General features: G+C 41.2%; 1 protein-coding gene across 1 annotated transcript in view; it reads left to right on the top strand.

Annotated features, from left to right (window-relative positions):
• Positions 1–20,201, top strand: part of LOC140737391 (BTB/POZ domain-containing protein 7-like) — a 196,443-nt gene that overhangs the window by 9,235 nt on the left and 167,007 nt on the right. The window contains 1 exon segment of the mRNA XM_073063872.1: positions 17,328–17,505. Within this exon segment, the coding sequence (XP_072919973.1) occupies positions 17,424–17,505 (82 nt within the window). The 5' untranslated portion in view covers positions 17,328–17,423.

Below are 20,201 nucleotides of genomic sequence, written 5' to 3'. Positions count from 1 at the left end.
ACTCTCATCTTATCTTCTTACCTGCCCATCACCTTCCCCTGGTGCTCCCCCCCCCCCCCCTCCCATGGTCTTTTGTCCTCTCTTATCTCCAGCTCTTTATCTCTTTCACCAATCAACTTGCCAGTCCTTTACTTGACCTCTTCCCCATCTCCCTGTTTCACCTGTCACCTTGTACTTTTTCCACTTTCTTGCTCTGACTTCTTTTCCTTTCCAGACCTGAAGAAGGGTTTCGGGCCAAAACGTCGACTGTTTATGTATTTCCATGGATGTTGCCTAACCTGCTGAGTCCCTACGGTATTTTGAGTGTGTTGCTGTGGATGTGGAATGTTAAACATTACTCGCAATAGATTATTTTTCAACACTTTTGCAATGTTACAGTCTAGTACACATCCTTTTAGCTGTTTCTGTTTGTCAGTGGCTTGCGAATGGGTGACTTTCAGCTGATCCAACAGATGAAAAGTTGAGCAATTTGTTTTGACTTGCAGTTTAAAACTTTGAAAAATATATTTCTATTGTATTATGTACTTACTTCCTGTTACACCACTACTGTTTAAGGGCAGCAATGAAGGTCTTTCATCTCTGGCAGTGTTCAGGGCTTCAGAAGTAGGAGGATTCTTTATTGCTGTTTCCATAGTACTTTTGTTTTTGCCAGTCAAGATTGTTAGCCCTGAGCTGAACCTCGAAAAGGTGGACCGCTTGTAGTCTGGTCTCTACTCTTTGACCTGTTTATGCAAGGTGACCCTACCAAGAACCAAAGCATAAAGCCCCGACTCTAGCCAACATAGCTCTCCGGGTCATTGAGGAGCACAAGCCTCCAAACCCAACGACAAGGTTGAGCTCCTCTTGGAGGGCCCAGTTACACCCATGTGACTAATTAACCTACTGACATGTACGCCTTTGAAATGTGAGAGGAAACCAGAGGACCATGTGTTCATGGGGCTTTATGCTTTGGATCTTGGTAGGATCACCCAAGGGTAGAGGCCAGATTAAGAGTGGTCCACCAAGCCACCAGGATGAGGGGGTGTAGCTGAAGGTTAACAACCCTGTCTGGTCAAACAAAACTGTTACGGAAGCAGCAGTGAAGAATCCTACATTTGAGTGCGACAGAATTCCTGAGTCTCTACTTGGGACTGAAAGGAGTGAAAACAGAGAGGAAGCTACTGAGATGATGAAGGAAGCCCTGAACACCACCAGAGATGGAGGGCTGTCATTGCTTCCCTAAACGCCAGCAGCGTAACAGGCAGTAAATCAATGGAACCAGCAGCAGGGACTTATTTGTGTCCAAAGGGCCTGCTACCGAGCTGTATCTCTAAATACATGGAAAATACCTAAAACTACTAGGGATGCAAAACATTGTTTTTTTGGACTATCAATTTTGTAGCAAATGTTGATTCTTGTTACCAATAGGATCCTTGGCTGAGTCAGATACTGTCTAGACTGCTTATCCCCTCCAACTCCCCACAAAAAAATTCTTTCCTTCAGCTTTGGAGCTGATCTTCTGTCAGTAGTAGACAACAGTTTAATCATAAGATTTGTAGTCATCTGGTAAAATAGGTGACATCATAACGCATGAGAACCTGAATTTATTGAATTCCATTAAACCCCTAAATATTAAATAGTTTCCCTTGTTGCCTTGTGTGTGCTGTCCCTTCTGTGCGCGTTATTGTCCCCTCTGAATCATCCAGCCTCGAATATTTATTTGTCAGCTGTGCAGATTTTAAATATTTATCAAGCTGAGAGGATCATACGGGTCTCAGTACCATCCATCAGGGGCATTTATCAGCGCTGCATATTCCTTAGTATTATCAAGGATCCCACCCGTTCATCCAGCGTTTTTGACATTCTACCATCAGGCAGGAGACTCCGATGCATAAAGACAAGAACGGTCAGGATGGGAAACAGCTTCTTCCCTCAGGCCATTAGGCACCTGATCTCTCTGCCACATCATATTGAAAGTGTCACTGGTTAATCTAATCTGTACCTTACAATATTTAATTTATGCACGTTACTTTGTTATTAAAACAAATTTCATCTGTAGATTTTATCCTTGCCTTTATAAGTTATTCTGTGTTATGTGTACTACTGTGCTTTACACCCAGGTTTGGAGAAATGTTGTCTTGTTCTATATTTATTATATGGTTATATGTTTTATTCATGTACAGTGGCATGCAAAAAAGTTTGGGCACCCTTGGTCAAAATTTCTGTTACTGTGAATAGTTAAATGAGTAGAAGATGAACTGATCTCCAAAAGTCATAAAGTTAAAGATGAAACATTCTTTTCAACACTTTAAGCAAGATTAGTGTATTTTTTTTGTTTTGTACAATTTTAGAGTGAAAGGAAAGGAGCACCATGCAAAAGTTTGGGCACCCCAAGAGATTTGAGCTCTCAGATAACTTTTACCAAGGTCCCAGACCTTAATTAGCTTGTTAAGGCTATGGCTTGTTCACAGTCATTGTTAGGAAAAGCCAGGTGAAGAAAATTTCAAAGCTTTATAAATACCCTGACTCAAACCTTGTCCCAACAATCAGCAGCCATGGGCTCCTCTAAGCAGCTACTTAGCATTCTGAAAATTAAAATAAATGATGCCCACAAAGCAGGAGAAGGTTATAAGAAGATAGCAAAGTGTTTTCAGGTAACTGTTTCCTCAGTTTGTAATGTAATTAAGAAATGGCAGTTAACAGGAACAGTGGAGGTCAAGTTGAGGTCTGGAAGACTAAGAAAACTTTCCGAGAGAACTGCTCGTAGGATTGCTAGAAAGGCAAATCAAAACCCTCGTTTGGCTGCAAAAGACCTTTAGGATGATTTAGCAGACTCTGGAGTGATGGTGCACTGTTCTACTGTGCAGTGATACCTTCACAGATATGACCTTCATGGAAGAGTCATCAGAAGAAAACCTTTCCTGAGTCCTCACCACAAAATTCAGCATCAGAAGTTTGCAAGGGAACATCTAAACAAGCCTAATGTATTTTGAAAACATGTCCTATGGACTGATGAAGTTAAAGTAGAACCATTTGGCCGCAGTGAGCAAAGGTATGTTTGGAGGAAAAAAAGGTGCAGAATTTCATGAAAAGAACACCTCTCCAGCTGTTAAGATTAAGGGTGGATTGATCATGCTTTGGGCTTGTGTTGCAGTCAGTGGCACGGGGAACATTTCACTGGCAGAGGGAAGAATGAATTCAATTAAATACCAGCAAATTCTGGAAGCAAACATCACACCGTCTGTAAAAAAAAACTGAAGATGAAAAGAGGATGGCTTCTACAACAGGATAATGATCCTAAACACACCTCAAAATCCACAATGGACTAACTCGAGGTGCAAGCTGAAGGTTTTGCAATGGCCTTTACCATTCCCTGGCCTAAACATCATCGAAAATCTGTGGATAGACCTCAAAAGAGCAGTGCAGGCAAGACGGCCCATTAATCTCACAGAACTAGAAGCCTTTTGCTAGGAAGAATGGGCGAAAATCCCCCAAACAAGAATTGAAAGACTCTTAGCTGGTACAGAAAACATTTACAAGCTGTGATACTTGCCAGAGGGGGTGCTACTAAGTACTGACCATGCAGGGTGCCCAAACTTTTGCTTCGGGCCCTTTTCCTTTTTTGAAACTGTAGAAGATGGAAATAAAAAAGTAATCTTGCTTAAAATATTTAAGAAATGTGTCATCTTTAACTTTACGTCTTTTGGAAATCAGGTCATCTTTTACTCATTTAGCTATTCACAGTAACAGAGATTTTGACCAGGGGTGCCCAAACTTTTGCATGACACTGTATATAGTTAAATGACAATAAACTTTACTTGAGGTGTAGTGCTGTTGCTGTTCAAAGATAGTACAAGATTCCCAGAATGTCATCATCAATCAGGCTTAATCTGAAAGTAGCGTGATGGATAGGTGGTTTTAGAGCAATACAGCACAGAAACAGGCCCTTTAGCCTGTGTTGTCCATGCCAATCTATTATTCTGCCCAGTTCCATCGACCTGCACCTGAACCATAGCCCCCACCTCCATGTCCTCCCATCCACATACCTATCCAAGCTTCTCTTATGTGTTGAAATCAAAACTCTTATTCATAATTTCCGCCGGCAGATCATAACACTCTCACCACCGTCTGATTGAAGAATCTCCCCCTCATGGTTTCCTTCAACATTTCACCTTTCACTCTTAACCCATGACCTTTCATTCTAGACTCACCTACTGCTACAAAAAAGCATGGTGTTTTGAATTTTGTCTGTTTTTTAAAGAAGAAATCCTTTGTGAAAGCTATACATTTGCCAATAATTTTCTTCCTCGATGTCAGTGAAAGATCATTCTCCAAATAAGATTCTGAAGGTTGAAGGTACATGCTAGGTGAGCTAACAAACAATATCAAGTTAGATAGAAAAAAACCCTTTCAAGTACATAAAAAAGAGATGAGAGTGGATATAGCAATAATAACAAGGGACAAGAAGATGGCAGATGAACTAAGTGAGTATTTTGCATCAGTCTTCACTGTGAAAGACACTAGCACTGTGACAGATGTTGAATGGTGTGAGGGAAGAGAAGTGAGTGTGGTTACTATTACAAGGGAGAAGGTGCTCAAAAAGCAAAGACCTAAGAGTGCATCAGTCACTCGGAATAGATGAACTGCACCCAAGGGTTCTGAAAGAGGTAACGGTAGAGATTGTGGAGGCATTAGTAATGATCTTTCAAGAATCATTGGATTCTGGTATGGTTCTAAGGATTTTTAAAAATTATAAATGTCACTCCACTCTTTGAGGGAGGCAGCAGAAAGGAAACTTGTTGACACAGGACAAGATGGTTTCCTTAAGGGAAATTGCCTGACAAACCTGTTGGAATTCTTTGAGGAGATTATGCATAGGATAGTTAAAGGGAATGCAGTGGATGTTGTATATTTGGGTTTTCAGAATGCCTTTGACAAGGTGCCACACGTGAGGCTGATTATCAAGTTAAGAGCCCGTGGTATTACAGGAAAGTTAATGGCCTTGATTAGAGCATTGGCTGATTGGTATAAGGCTGCGAGTGATCCTTTTCTGGTTGGCTGCCAGTCATTAGTGGTGTTCTATTGATGTCGGTGTTAGGACCACTTCTTTTATTGCTTGTATATCAATGATTTTGATGGAATAGTTGGCTTTGTTGCCCAGTTTGCAGATGATACGAAAATTGGTGGGGGCAGGTAGTGTTGAGGAAAGAGGTAAGCTGCAGAAGGATTTAGACAGATTAGGAGAATGGGCAAGAAAGTAGCAAATGAAATACAATGTTGGAAAATACATGGTCATGCACTTTGATAGAAGAAATACATGTGCAGACTATTTTCTAAGTGGAGAGAAAATCCAAAAGTTTGGGAGTCCTTGTGCAGAACACCCTAAAGGTTAACTAGCAGGCAGAGTCAATGGTGAGGAAGGGGAATGCAATGTTAGTATTTGTTTCAAGAGGTCTAAAATATAAGAGCAGAGTTGTGATGCTGAGGTGTTATAAAGCACTGGTGAGGTTTCACCTTGAGTATTGTGAACAGTTTTGAGCTCTTCATCGAAGAAAAGATGTGCTGGCATTGGAGAGGGTTCAGAGGAGGTTCACAAAGATTATTCTGGGAATGAAAGAGTTATCATATAAGGAATGTTTGATAGCTCTGGATCTATACCCACTGGAATCTAGAAGGGTGGGGGGGGGTTTTGATTGCTGAAAAGCCTAGACAAAGTAGATGTGGAAAGATGGGGGGGGGGGGGAGAGTCTAGGGCAAGAGGACACAGCCTCAGAATAGAGGAGCATACACTTAAAACGGAGATGCTGAGAAATTTCTTTTGCCAGAAGGTGCTGAATTTGTGGAATTTGTTACCACAGGGAGCTGTGGAGGCCAGGTTATTGGGTGTATTTAAGGTGGAGATTGATAGGTTTTTGATTGGCCACAGCATCAACGGTTATGGGGAGAAGGCCAGGGAGTGGGGCTGAGGAGGGGAAAAAAGAATCAGCCATGATTGAATGGTAGAGCAGATTCGATGGGCCAGATGGCATAATTCTTCTCTGTCTTATGGTCTAAAGTTTAGTATGCTTGTCTTTCAAAAGTAGAGCATTTAATAATTTGACACTGTCAGATGAATATTGAATAACACTCAGACAATTAGCTTGACATGTACGGTACTTTTCCCTGTCAACCTTGTCAAAGGTTCATTTATGATCAGTGTGCAACTCTGAAATTCATCTTCTCCGGGTAGCCAAGAAAGAAAAGAGAGGCAGCACAATCATCAACACCCAAATCCTACTTCCCCACACATGGAAAAACTAACAAAAACAGAATAGACATGGTGACCCACCCCCCAAATTCCCCTTCTTGCACAAAAAAAAACAAAAACAGAACAGGCACGTCAAACCCTGAATCTCACCCCAAAAAAAAGAACAAAAACAGAACAGGCACATCTACCCTGGAAAAACACAGAATATTTAAAAAATCTATAAGACTGGGGGGGAAAAAGGTCTGTCGTCCAAATCCACATCCACAATGCAGAAAACCTGGGAAACACTTCAGGTACAGCGGTAGGTTCTTCCTTTCCAGTACAGAGCAATCAAAAGACAAGCAGCCAGTGCTCAACCTCTGCACTCACCTCAATACTTCAGTGGCCCTCGTCACTTCAATCGACGAAAAGTAGTCATACATTGGTTTGTGACCTGTCCCATAGCCTGCCTGCTGTGAGGTTCGTGTACTCTGCCTCTGCCTCCTGGAACATGCAGAGCACTGAAGCACCCAAAAGATCTCCATATTCCTGCATTCACCTCGATGTTTCAATGTCCCTCGTTGGAATTGAAAATCGGGTGTGTATCTAATATGCCAGGCACACAGTGTCCAATATAGGATGATGAATATTGGAAGCTCGGGTACGGGCATTTGATGTTGCGTATTTTTCCGAGCTTGGAAATTATCTTGCAGACGTTTCATCACCAGTCAAGGTAACATTCTCAGTGTGCAGTTGTTGGTGTTTCTCTACAGGAGAGCTCGAGAGGCTCCCTTGCCGTACGTCAAGAATATCGCAGACTGCTCAAACATCATGACATCACAATCGCTCACAAACCAACGGTGACGTAAAGGAAGCCTGCCTCGAATCGAGATACCAGTAAAGGCAACTGACAAAAGCAATGTGGAATACAGGATCATGTGTGGAAACTGCAACAAGTACTACGTCAGCCAGGCAGGATGTGAGCTCTCAGATTGTTTACAGGAGCACAAACTGGTGGTACAGAGACGTGTCACTGATCTCGATACACGATAACTGAGAAGGACATGATTTTCACGGGACACTGCGGAGTTTCTGGTGCAGGCAAGCATGAAGTAGGCAATCAGGACCAAGGGAAGTGAACGGGGGGGGGGGGGGGGTAGCGCCAGATAAATGCGAGTATTCCCAGAGAGAAACACCAAAAACTCCATACTGAGGACATCACCTTGACCAGTGATGAAATGCCTACAAGCTGATTGCCAAGCTCAGCAAACACCACAACATCAAGCAGTATCCAATGGTTTGAGTAAATGGTTGTACACTTCAATTTTGGATCAGGTAAGTTAATTCTAGTGCTAAAGCTAGTGTACGATGGGTCTTTGATTTATTAGACAGCTTTGTCATTTGATGTTTTTACTGAGTGTCCACAGAGGGAAGGGCCAGTGAAAGCCAATCACAGTATGAGGTTTTTCAGATTGTTTATGGCTCATACGTCACTCATATGTGTCAAATGTGTAGCAACTGGTGCCACTCAATCATGGGGCAGAGTTTAAAATATCCTTTCTGGATGCCATCTCCTTTTGAAGGGCAAGCCTGCTTGTGGTATATGATTTCACTGTTCAGATAGGTGCAGGTTAGAACCTTTTACATTTGGGTCATTTTTCTCTCAATGAAGCAGGAAACTGGGAGAAAAGGCTTCAGTTGGCGGTAGGCAGACATACAAAGTTCAAAGTAAATATAATTATCAAAGTACGTATATGTCACCATATACAACCTTGAGATTCATTTTTCTGTGGGCATACTTGGGAAATCCAAAGTAACTATAACAGGATCAATGAAAGATCAACCGAGTGCAGAAGACAACAAACTGTGCAAATGCAAATATAAATAAATAACAGATAAAAAGTCCTTAAAGTGAGATCATTGTTTGTAGGAAAATTTCAGTGATGGGGCAAGTGAGTGTGGTTATCTCCTTATATTCAAAAGTCTGATGGTTGAGGGGTACTTGAACCTGGTGGTGTGAGTCCTGACGCTCTTGTACCTTCTACCTGATGGCAGCAGCAAGAAGAGAGCATCTGGGTGGTGGGGATCTCTGATTATGGATGCTGCTTTCCTACAGCAGCATTTTATGTAGATGTGCTTAATAGTTGGGAGGGCTTTAACCGTGATGGACTGAGCCCATTCAAAGGCATTGGTGTTTACATACCAATTTCAAGACACAGTAGTGAGTTTTTAACTTAGAACTTTTATGATTCAGAGCAGTTTCTGAAAAGTTTCTGCTATAAGCAGTCTTAATAATTTATTTTCCACAAAGGAAATAGAACATTAAGAAATGAGTTCAGGGTTATGGCAAAAAGAATGGATGGGATTCACAGTATAGATCTTTCATAGACCCTGTTTATCATTCTCAGTTCTCTTACTGCCTGATGAGAATTTCAGTTGTTTTTACTTTCCTTTTAATTTAGTTCCCAGCCTTTACAGCATCACTTCAAGGCCTCTTCTTGTCCCTGGTTGAGGGTTTATAATATGCACTGTAGAATTTCCCTTGGCATTCCCCGTTGGTGATGGTTCAGGAGTTGATGGTGGGTGGGATGTTTCACTGGAAGCAATGAAATAACTTACTCAGTGTTTTCAGAGAGCAAAGGAAGTGAAACATGACAGACTGCAGAACTTCTCCAGATAAAGGGCATTTCTTTCAAAGGAGATGAGTGGAGGATAGCAACATTCAATAATAGGGATAAGATTGATCTTGATCACGTGTGGTATTTAATTGGCAGGCCAATTGCTGTTACTCAGAGGAGAAATGGCATTGTTTCTTTTCCTCAAAAACTGTGGATTCGGGTTGAGACACATCAGAACGAGTATGTTTTGGTCCAATTAGCTAAAGTTTCATGGAAATAGATAAAGAGGTACAGGTTTCCCCCGCAATCTGAAGGTAGAGCGTTCCTATGAAACCGTTTGTAATCCGAAATGTCGTAAATCGAAGAAGCAATTGCCATTAATTTATATGGGAAAAATCTTTGAGCGTTCCCAGACCCAAAAAAAGCCTACCAAATCAAAACAAATAACACATAAAACCTAAAATAACACTAACATATAATAAAAGCAGGAATGATATGATAAATTTATACCCTGTATAAAATATAAATATTGTAGGTATGGTGTAGTTTCACTTATCAAACTCAGGAAGACAGTGAGCCAAAATCGATTTGGAGAAAAAAAAATCAGCACGTACACGCATGCGCAAACAACTGCCTGCACAAGGCTTCACGGTCATTGTAGCCTTTTTCGGTGTAAACATACGTATAAGGCGGGCGTCTTTTTTTTGTAAAAAGGAAAATCCTCTTTGGTTAGCGAAAACAGGTACTAATGTAAGTCTTTCGTTAACAGCGAGTTGTCGTAAAGTGAACATTCAAAAAGCGGGGGCCACCTGTATTGCAAAAAAGGCAAACTACCATTTAAGCAAATAAATTATGCATTTAAATGAAATGCAGAACAAATTAAACACTAATACTACCTAAGTACTATAAAATTGTGTACTAGCCTCCAGAATATGCAGGTCATCTTCAAGGAGCGGCACCTCAAATGCACAAGTCAGTTATGAAAGATCCCATCACCCAGGTGATGGCCCCCTTTTCATTGCTACCATCAGGGAGGAGGTACAGAAGCCTGAAGGCACGCACTCAATGATTCAGGACAGCTTCTTCCCCCCCCACCCCCCAGCCACCACATTTCTGAATGGACATTGAACCCATCAACACTACCTCACTACTTTTTATTTCTGATTTTGCACTATTGATTTAACTATTTAATATATGTTTATATTTACTGTAATTTACTGAACTTTTTAATATGTTTTCAATTATTTCATTGTACTGCAGCTGCAAAGTTAACAAATTTCACGACATAGGTGATACTGAACCTAATTCTCATTCGGAAATATAGCTAGCCTTTTTCCTCACATACTGTGGATTCAAGTTATTTGGGGCACACCTGGACTAGTATATTTTGGCCCAATTAAGCGGCGGCCACCAAACTAGTTAAAAATGTATATACAGTCGGCCCTCCTTATCCGCAGGTTCCACATGCGCAGATTCAACCAACCACGGATTGGGAAAACCCGGAAGTTCTCTCTCCAGCACCTGTTGTTTGAGCATGTACAGACTTTTTTCTCTTGTCATTATTCCCTAAACAATGCAGTATAACAACTATTTACATAGCATTTACATTGTATTAGGTATTATAAGTAATCTAGAGATGATTTAAAGTATACAGGAGGATGTGCATAGGTTACCGCGGATTGGGATTGGAATAAAAAACCGGAAGTTCTCTTACTAAGTAAGTCGGAACAGGTACATCCGGTATTATTTAGCGTCAGTTAGTCAAACGTTTGTCTTAGTATATAGTATATATTTTACCTTTCTATGCATATAAAACACTTAAGAAACATATGTATTTCAATAATTAAACCACTGCATTGCTCAGTAATAATTGTAGCTTTCATCAAGGCAGGGCCTTTCTCACTTTATCCTTTAAAATTGTTCTGATCGTTGACCGACTGTAGCCTAACGCTTTTCCAATGACCGATGGCGTTTCACCTCTTTCCAATGGCTTTATTATTTCCACTTTATTTTCAATTGTGATCGTGATTATTTTTGTGAATAGAAATACTGCGGATTCAGAGCTCTGCTGGGTCCTAAAGTCCACCTCACTGAGACTGGTTAAATAAGGTCTGGAGCTCTGCTGGGTCCTAAAGTCCACCTCAGTGAGACAGGTTAAATAAGGGACTTGAGCATCTGCGTTTTTTGGTATCCGCTGGGGGTCCTGGAACCAATCCCCCGCGGATAAAGAGGGCCGACTGTATAAGGTGAACTACTACTTAACCTAATAACAAATTATGAAATACAGATCAAATTAGAACACTGCCAATATGGTACTATAAGACTGTATTAGTTCCTATTAGTTATTGACGGGGAATTATCAGGTGTATGTTTCCATGTTCTTTTGACTGTAATTAAACAAAAGTGCAGCAACCTAGTACAGATAATGCTTTTGAAAATTGCATCCTCCAAATCTTTATTCTCATTGTGCCATTCAAGACGATTGTTGATATCTTAAAATTCTTCATCGTTCCTAACTTGAAGTAGTGAAATTGTTTTATTTTTCACTCCCGGCTGTTTCTGGCATCTCCAAGCCTGAATGCTTGAAACCACAGTGAGCAAAACAGTTCTGAATAGTCCTACTGCTAATTACTCGGCAAAAACAGTGACAAAATCACTGTTTTTTGAGCACAAACGAATGCAAGTGACGTAGTTGTGATGTGATCAAAGTCACCAGAGAGGCACTGAAGTTAGTGGTTATAGAAGTGTTTTATTCAACAGAAACAAGCAACAGGTATCATATTGAGACACTCCTGGAAGAAGAGGCTTGTTCGACCCAAAATTGCTGCCAGTTTTAAATGCTAACGATCAAAGGTAGCAGCAGGACAATTCTATGGCTACAGTGTATACTGGCTATTTTTAGTTTCTCCTTGAGACCGAATCTTGTAGCTTCACCCTGACAGTTAACCGGGTTTACTGAGAAAGAATTGCACAACAAAATGGTAAGGGGGAATTGCTAGTCACCTGTCATAACAGAAGGTATAGTAAACCCATGGGGTTGTTTTGAAAACAATTAAGCTCTTGGCAGTACTGTGCCTTGGTAATGTAATCTTGCCCCTAACAACTGAAAATTGCATTTTTATTGTATATCATGGGCACAGAGCCAAGCCAGATGTGAAAATGGACACCTGCATGTTTTTAAAAAGTCCCTGGTCAAAGGAATGCTTTTCATATTCTATATTGTCGTACTTTGGTTTTCCACCTCTTATATTTAAATGCTGGCGCCAAAGAGGTGCTATTATAAATTAATCTTGTGAGAGTCTGTGATTGAACTAGAGCACCTCATTCGTCAGCTGCAAAGTTGAGTGAAACCAGTTCTTTGCTGCTTTTCTCTCCCTTTTTAAATAGTAGCAAAAGGCAGTTTGAATTTGTTGGGAACACCGGACTGCCCGTGTTTATAGTTTGGATTTGTCAGGATCAACAGACTTCTCTTGTTTGAAAGATTAGGACTGGTGATGTCTGAATTGATTTAATGCACAGGTACCGTCTCTGAATAGCTTACTGACGCTGCCTGTGGGATACTGAACTGCGCGCTGTACAAGAAAGAAACATAGATTGATTGAGTGCACAGCCAGCGACATTTTCCCAGGACAGACAAAGTGGCATAACTTTAAGGTGACTAGAGGAAAGTATAGGGGAGATGTTAGAGTTAGGTTCTCTACACAGAGTCCAAAGTTCAAAGTAAGTTTTATTATCAGAGTGCAAATACAGTTGCAAGAAAAGGCTTGTGAACTCTTTGCAATTTTCTGTTTTTCTGCATTAGTTACTCATAAGATGTGGACTCATCTTCATCTCAATCCCAATAATAGACTAATACAATCTGCCTGATCTAATAACACAGACAATTATACTTTTCATGTCTTTATTGAACGTATTGTTTATTCATTCACAGTCTAGGGTGAAAAAATATGTGAACCCTTGAGGGCTTTAGCAATAGTAACCTCCACCAAACGTTTCCTGTAGCTGCTGATCAGACTTGTACAATAGTGAGGAGGAAATTTAGACCATTCCTCCATGCAAGACTATTTCAGTGCAGCAATATTTCAGTGCAGCAATATTTCTGGGGTGCCTTGCATGAATGACCCTGTTCAGACCATGATACAGCATTTCAGTTGGGTTAAGGTCTGGACTCTTGACTTGGTTCTTCCAAAGCATGAATTTTCTTCTTTTTAAACCATTATTGTTGATTTACTCTTGTGTTTTGGATCATTGTCTTATTGCATCATTAAACTTCTATTAAGCTTCAGGTGATGGACCCCAACCCTGACATTCTCATGTAAAATATCTTGATGCAATTTTGAATGAATCATTCTCTCAATGATTGCAAGCTGTCCAGGCCCTGAGGTAGCAAAGCAGTCCCAAACCATGATGCTCCTTCCACCATGCTTCACAGTTGGAATGAGGTTTTGGTGTTGGTGTGCAGTGCCCTTTTTCCTCCAAACATAGCAGTGTATGTTTCTGCCAAAAAGATCAACTTTTGTCTTATTTGTCCACAGAACATTGCCCCAGAAGCATTGTGGAACTTTCTGCAAACTTGAGGCATGCAGCGATGTGTTTTTTTTAAGAAAATCAGTGGCTTCCTCCATGGTGTCTTTCTATGTTCAGTGTTTTTCTTGTAGTGGACACATGAACAGAGACGTCAGCAAATTCTAGAGATTTCTGCTGGTCTTTTGCTGTTACTCTTGGGTTCTTTTTCACCCCCTTCAGCATTGTACATTGTGCTCTTGGTGTGATCTTTGCTGGATGCCCCCTCCTAGGAAGAGTAGCAGCAGTACTGAATTTCCAACTTTTGTAGACAATTTCTCTTGCTGTGGACTGATGAACACTCAGATCTTTAGAAATGATTTTGTAGCCTTTTCCAACTTCATCCATGTCTACAGCTCTTCTGAGGTCCTCTGAAATTTGTTTGGATTGAGGCATGGTGCACAGAACAAAATCTTTCTTTAAGATCAGGCTCAGTCAGTAAGCTGACTTTTTAATAGGGCAGGGCACCTGAACAATCCACACTTCCAATCTCATCTCATCTCAACCCACACCTGACTCCAAATAGCTTTTGTAGAAGGCATTACCCCAGAGGTTCCCATACCTAGACTGTGATTGTTTAAATGGTGTACTCAGTACTGACAAGAAGTACAATTGTTTGTACGTTATTAGTTTAGGCAGATTGTGTTTTTCTATTGCAGTGACTTAGATGAAGATCAGATCATATTTTATGAGTAATTAATGCAGAAAACCAGTAATTGCAAAGGGTTCATAAACTTTTTCTTGTAACTGTATGTCACCACTTACAACCCCAAGATTCATTTTCCTGTGGGTATACCCAGATAATCTATAGAATAGTAACCATAACCAGACCAGATCAACCAGAGTGCAGAAGATGACAAACTGTACAAATGCAAATATAAACAAATAGTAATAAATAATGAGAACAAGATAATAACACGAGTCCTTGTAGTGAGATCTTTGATGGTAAGAACATTTCAATGAATGGGCAAGTGAGTGTAATTATCCCCTTTTGTTCAAGAGCCTGATGGTTGAGGGGTAGTAACTGTTCTTGAACCTGGTGGTGTGAGTCCTGAGGCTCTTGTACCTTCTACCTGATTGTGGCAGCAAAAAAAGAGCAAGTAGGTCCTGGGAGGTGAGGATCTCTGGTGATGGGTGCGATGCTGCTTTCCCATAAGTGTTTCACGTAGATGTGCTCAGAAGGCTTTACCCATGATGTACTGGGCTGAATCCACTACCTCTTGTAGGATTTACTGTTCAAAGGCAGTGTGATGGGTGCCTGGAAGATCCTACCCAATATGTCTCTATTTTATCTCATAGAGGCAGATAAATTAGGAACATTTAAGATACACTCAGGTAGGCCCATAGATAATAGAAAAATGGAGATATACATGGGAGGGTAGGGTTTGGATTGATCTCAGAGTAGGGTAAAAGGTTGGCATATCTTTGAATGTGGGAGGAAACTGGAGCATCCAGGGGAAAACCAGGTGGTTATCGGGAGAACGTACAAACTCCTTACAGGACAGTGGCAGGAACTAAATCATGGTCTTGCAGTAATGCTGTAATATATTTTTTTAAGCACTGCACCACTGTGTTGAGCTGGGTGATGGGGTGGGGATGGGACTATACCAAAGGAGGTACAAGGTGAGCCAGTCTGCGAGTCACCCTTGGACAAGGTGTAGCACCTGCTTAGCACCCTCCCCCCAGATCAGGGTCACGTGTAGTCATTGGAGCAGGTGGTGGATGGTCATGCATATCACAAGTCCTGGTTAAGTGACCACTACAGCTAGGCAGACAATCTCTGTTGAGTATTGAGAATAGCTAGGGTCACCCATCCTGAAAAGATACTGCCAAGAAGGCAGCAATGGCAAAACAATTCTGTAGGAAAATTTGTCAAGAACAGTCATGGTCATTAGACTATGATTGCCCAAGTCATATAACATGGCACAGAATGATGATTATCCTGACTGCCTACCATTCATACCCTTCAGCAGAGCAATCATCATTCCTTACTGTGTTGGTTTGAATGCTTAGACATCTGCTTGCTGCATCTGGAGTTACCTCCGCTCACCCCTGCCTCACTCCCATCATCGTTTCCACACAACCAAGGGCCAAATGTGTTTTTTTTTCCAGTTTCTTTTTGACAAGATATACATTTTTGCAGCAAATGTTTGTTTCATTTTAATCTGGTGTTTAAATTACTATGTGGAAGAAACAGTGGAAAAAGTAGGTGAGGATGGGAAGATCTGCATGTGGTGGGAGGGAAGCTTTGCGATAGAAATCCATGATGATGAATGTGAAGGAAATGAGCTTGCTTGAATGTATGTCCGGGAGCATACAGCATCGGTGACCCGGGTGCCCGCAGCTGTCTTTTAGGAGTTCGTATGTTCTCCTCATGACTGCATGGGTTTCTTCCCATATTCCAAAGACATACTGTTCGGTAGGTTAATTGGACATTAGAAATTGTCCCGTGATTAGGCTAGGATTAAATTGGGGGATTGCTGGGCGGCACAGCCTGAAGGGCCGGAAGGGCTTTTTCTGTGTAGTATCTCAAAAAATAAGTGATTGTTAGTACGGAGCAAATCCATTGTACAGGCAATACTTTTATTTTGAAAGGTCTTTTTTCTGTTGCAATGGTGGTGATGAGAATCAGAATCAGTTTTATTATCACTGGCATGTGCCGTGAAATTAGTTAACAGCAGCAGCAGTTCAATGCAATACATAATCTAGCAGAGAGAAAAAATAAAAGATAATAAATAAACAAGTAAATCAATTACATATATTGAATAGAATTTTTAAAAAGTGCCAAAACAGAAATACTGTATATTTTTTTAAAAAGTGAGGTAGTGTCCAAAGATTCAATGTCCATTTAGGAATCGGATGGCCGAGGGGAAGAAGCTGTTCCTGAATCACTGAGTGTGTGCCTTTAGAATAAGGGGGGGGGAGTTGAGGGTGTACAAACTGGAAGGAAAGAGGGAAGTTGGCCAGGGGATGAAGGCTGAAGTAATAATCTGGGAGGGAATAAATAGAAGATGTGAGCCGAAGAAGGAGGAATCTGATAGGAGGGGGCATTGGACTATGGGAGAATGGGGAGGAGCAGGAGCAACATGGGAGGGGAGTAATGGACAGTTGAGGACAAGAGAATGTTTAAGGGAGAGTCATGAGAGTCATAATGGAGAATGGGGGGGGGGGGGGGGGGAAGAGAAGGGAGATGGGAGAAATTACCAAAAGTTAGAGATATCGATGTTCATGCCGTCAGGATGAAGGCTACCCATACGGAATATGAGGTGTTGCTCCTCCAACCTGGAAGTGGCCCCATTGTGACCATAGAGGAGGCTTTGGACAAACATGTCAGAATGGCAATGGGAAATCAAATTGAAATGGGTGGCCACCAAAAACCCCACCTTTTGTGGCGGATGGGGCGAAGATACTTGACAAAGCAGTCCGTGTGGAGTCTCATCAATATAGAGTAGGTGCAGTGGTTATAGTAGATTACCCTGGCACTTTTTACGTGTGAAGTGTCTCTTAACCTGGTGGGACTGTTTGCGGCCTGAATGGTGCTGAGGCAGGAGGTGTAGGGGCAAGTGTAGCACTTGTCCCACTGGCAGGGATAGTGCCAGGAGGGAGACCTATGGGGAGAGACAAGTGGACAAAGGAGCCATCTAGAAAATGATCCCTGTTTGGAAGGGAGTGATGTGTTTAGTGGTAGAATTCCATTTTTAATCTGCAGTTTTATTTAACAGCATATATGCTGATTTGTTTTGACTTTTAAAAGAATTAAGCAAAATCATAATGTCTAACCTTGTACCAAGTACCACATTTCTTCTTGCTGTGTTCCATTGAAACTGAGTCTGTTCATTGTTTGCATTCTGAGTCATGTGGTTACTAAAGAGTCTGAATAACATAAAGCAGAACCTTGTATGTAAAGGAAGCAATTAAATCTTCATTAATTTTCCCCTCAGGAACTGTTCTTCAGGTTGTCAGTAGACAGCTGAAGTTCCTTGCCTAGTGGAAGAAGACTATCTTAAAGAGATTCTTGCCATGTGTGTTCCAAGAAGATGGGTGTTAATGCTTCTACCTACCCGTATCCCTCATGTCAGACAGCTGGGGTGAAAACACAGTCTTCAAATGCAATCGGTGGTAAGAATTTTATTCTGTATCATAAATACGAAAAAGTCCAAAGCAACATGCACAAAGTGCTGGCGGGACTCAGATGCTGCCTGACCTGCTATGGAAATGGGAAAACAGCTGATGTTTCAGGCTGAGACCCTTCAGGGCTGGAAAGGAAGGGAGAAGGCACAATAATAATAAGGTGAAGGAATAATAATAATAATTAATAAAAAGGTGGGGTGGTTGGGAGGGGAAGGAGGCAAGCAAGAAGGTGATGGGTGAAGCCAGGTGGGTGGGAAAAATTAAGTGCTGGAGAAGGAGGAGTCTGATAGAAGAGGAGAGTGGACCACAGGAGAAAGAAAAGGAGGGGACCCAAGGGGAAGTGGCCACCCTCAGGATGGAGGAGAAACACCTTGTATTACATCTGAGTATCCTCCAACCTGAGGGCATAAATATTGATAACTCCTTCTGGTAAAAAAAGTTTTTTTTCCTCCCCTCTCTTCCAATCTCCACTCTGGCCTTTTGCCTCTTCTCACCCAGCCTATCACTTCCACCTCCTTCCCCTCCCCCCACCTTTTTTATTCTGGCATCTTTCCCCTTCCTTCTCAGCCCTGAAGAATGGTCTTGGCCCAAAATGTCGACTGTTTCTTCATTTCCGTAGAATCTGCCTGACCTGCTGAGTTCCTCCGGCATTTTCTGTGTGCTATTTTGCATCCTTGCCAGGAATCAGCCAGTATCTTTTCTGCATGGTAGTACTTGTTGTTTTGAAATGACTTCTGAAATGGTTATTTTGCAGATAATTTGATTTTTATGGTATCTTCCTGCTTTTTTTTAAAGTGAAATTAGGATTGTTGTTCTTGGGTTTTAGGGTGTTTGGCAAACATCTTTAGCGTTACTGCCACCTTCTGAACTGCACTGTGCATCAGGCTATCTCAATCCTATATATTTACATTTCAAAGTTCAAAGTAAATTTATAATCCAAGTATACATATGTCACCATATACAGTCCTGAGATTCATTTTCTTGTGACCATATTCAATAAACATGTAGAATAATCATAACAAAATCAATGAAAGACTGTCCAACTAGGGCGTTTAACCAGAGTGCAGAAGGTAACAAACTGCAAATACAGAAGGTAGAAATAATAATAAATAAATAATAACTATCAAGGACGTGAGATGAAAAGTGCTTGAAGGTAAATCCATTGGTTATTGGAACAGTTCAGTGATGGGGTGAGTGAAGTTGAGTTTGTATTTGTATCAAGATCTATTAAAAAAAAATCCTGTATTCTTAAGAAACTGCATTATATACTTAAAGCCTGTTGCAGAGACAACACATTTCATGACATATGCCGGTGATTCTGAGCACATCTACAAGGAGTGGTGCACAAGAAAGCAGCATCCACCATCAAGGGACCCCACTGACCAGGAGGTTCCCAACCTGGGGTCCACAGAACCCTCGGTTAATGGTAGGTGTCCATGGCATAAAATGGTTGGGAACCCCTGATGTAGACCATGCACTTTTCTCGCTGCTGCCATCAGGCAGGAGGTACAGGAGTCTTAGTTTCCATACCAGCAGTTGCAGGAACAGTTATTACCCTACAACCGTCAGACTCCTGAAACAGCATGGATAACTTCACTCACCACAACACTGAACAGATTACACAAGCTATGGACTCATTAACTCATGTTCTCAGATAGGTATGCATGCATGTATGCATCTGTTTTCATTTGCACAGTTTGTCTTTTGCACATTGGCTGTTTATCAGTCATTATGTGTAGTTTTTCATTGATAATATTGTAATTTTTTTTCTACTGTGATTTTCCACAAGAAAATGAATCCCAGAGTTGTATCTGGTGACATATACACACTTAGATAATAAATTTACTTTGAATGGAGTTTGTCTATGTCACTTATAAAAATCCTAAAGAAGTTTTGCTCTGAAGAGAACAATCTAATTTGATTTTAAAGTTATTGCAGAATAAAATACAATTTGACATTAACACTATTTTTCAGACTCCATATATCTAGGATAGATATTTCTTGGGTACCACGAAACCCATGAGGTTGGAATGTCCAAACCCCAATATGTGTGAATACTGTGTAACTTGCTGCTCCCCTGCAATTGCCCAACAGCAAGACATAGTAGACCGTACACTGCATACAATTATAAAGAATATTTATGAATATTAACTTAACCAAACAGTTATTAAAGAAAAGAAAGAAAAAACAAAAGGGCTCATCATAATCCAGCAGTCAAACGTGCACATTAAGTTGGAGCTCATCTTGAAGCTTCTTTAACTGGAGCGCTGGCCCCTCAGTGTGCATGAAAGCACACACCACCTCACGAATGTTGCTCGAAATCCATCTCAAACAAATGGGGTCCCCCACAGGAGGATTGGTCCTTCCTCCTTGAAGCCATTCATCTGCACAAAACACCTTGTGCAAAAGGGACCGTATCCTCGGCCATCTTCCCTCCTGTCTTCTCCCAGCTCCCACCAAAAAGACCTCAACACTCACCAGTGTTCATCACAAACACCTCTCTGCCCAGCATTCTCTAGAACCATCTCGCAATTCCACCACCCTGATTGGCTGACACAGCATTCCCAAGTTGAGCAACAAAGCCACTTATCTTATCTCAAACCCAAACAGACTGAAAGCACAGCAGAACTGAAATACCTAAAGCATAGCAGTAAAAATTTTAACCAGGACATTACACTTGTATT

Source organism: Hemitrygon akajei, chromosome 12 (assembly GCF_048418815.1).
Source record: "Hemitrygon akajei chromosome 12, sHemAka1.3, whole genome shotgun sequence".
NCBI classification, from domain to species: Eukaryota; Metazoa; Chordata; class Chondrichthyes; order Myliobatiformes; family Dasyatidae; genus Hemitrygon; species Hemitrygon akajei.
Note: the sequence above shows the minus strand (reverse complement) of the source record. Positions and strands in the feature narration are given on the sequence as shown.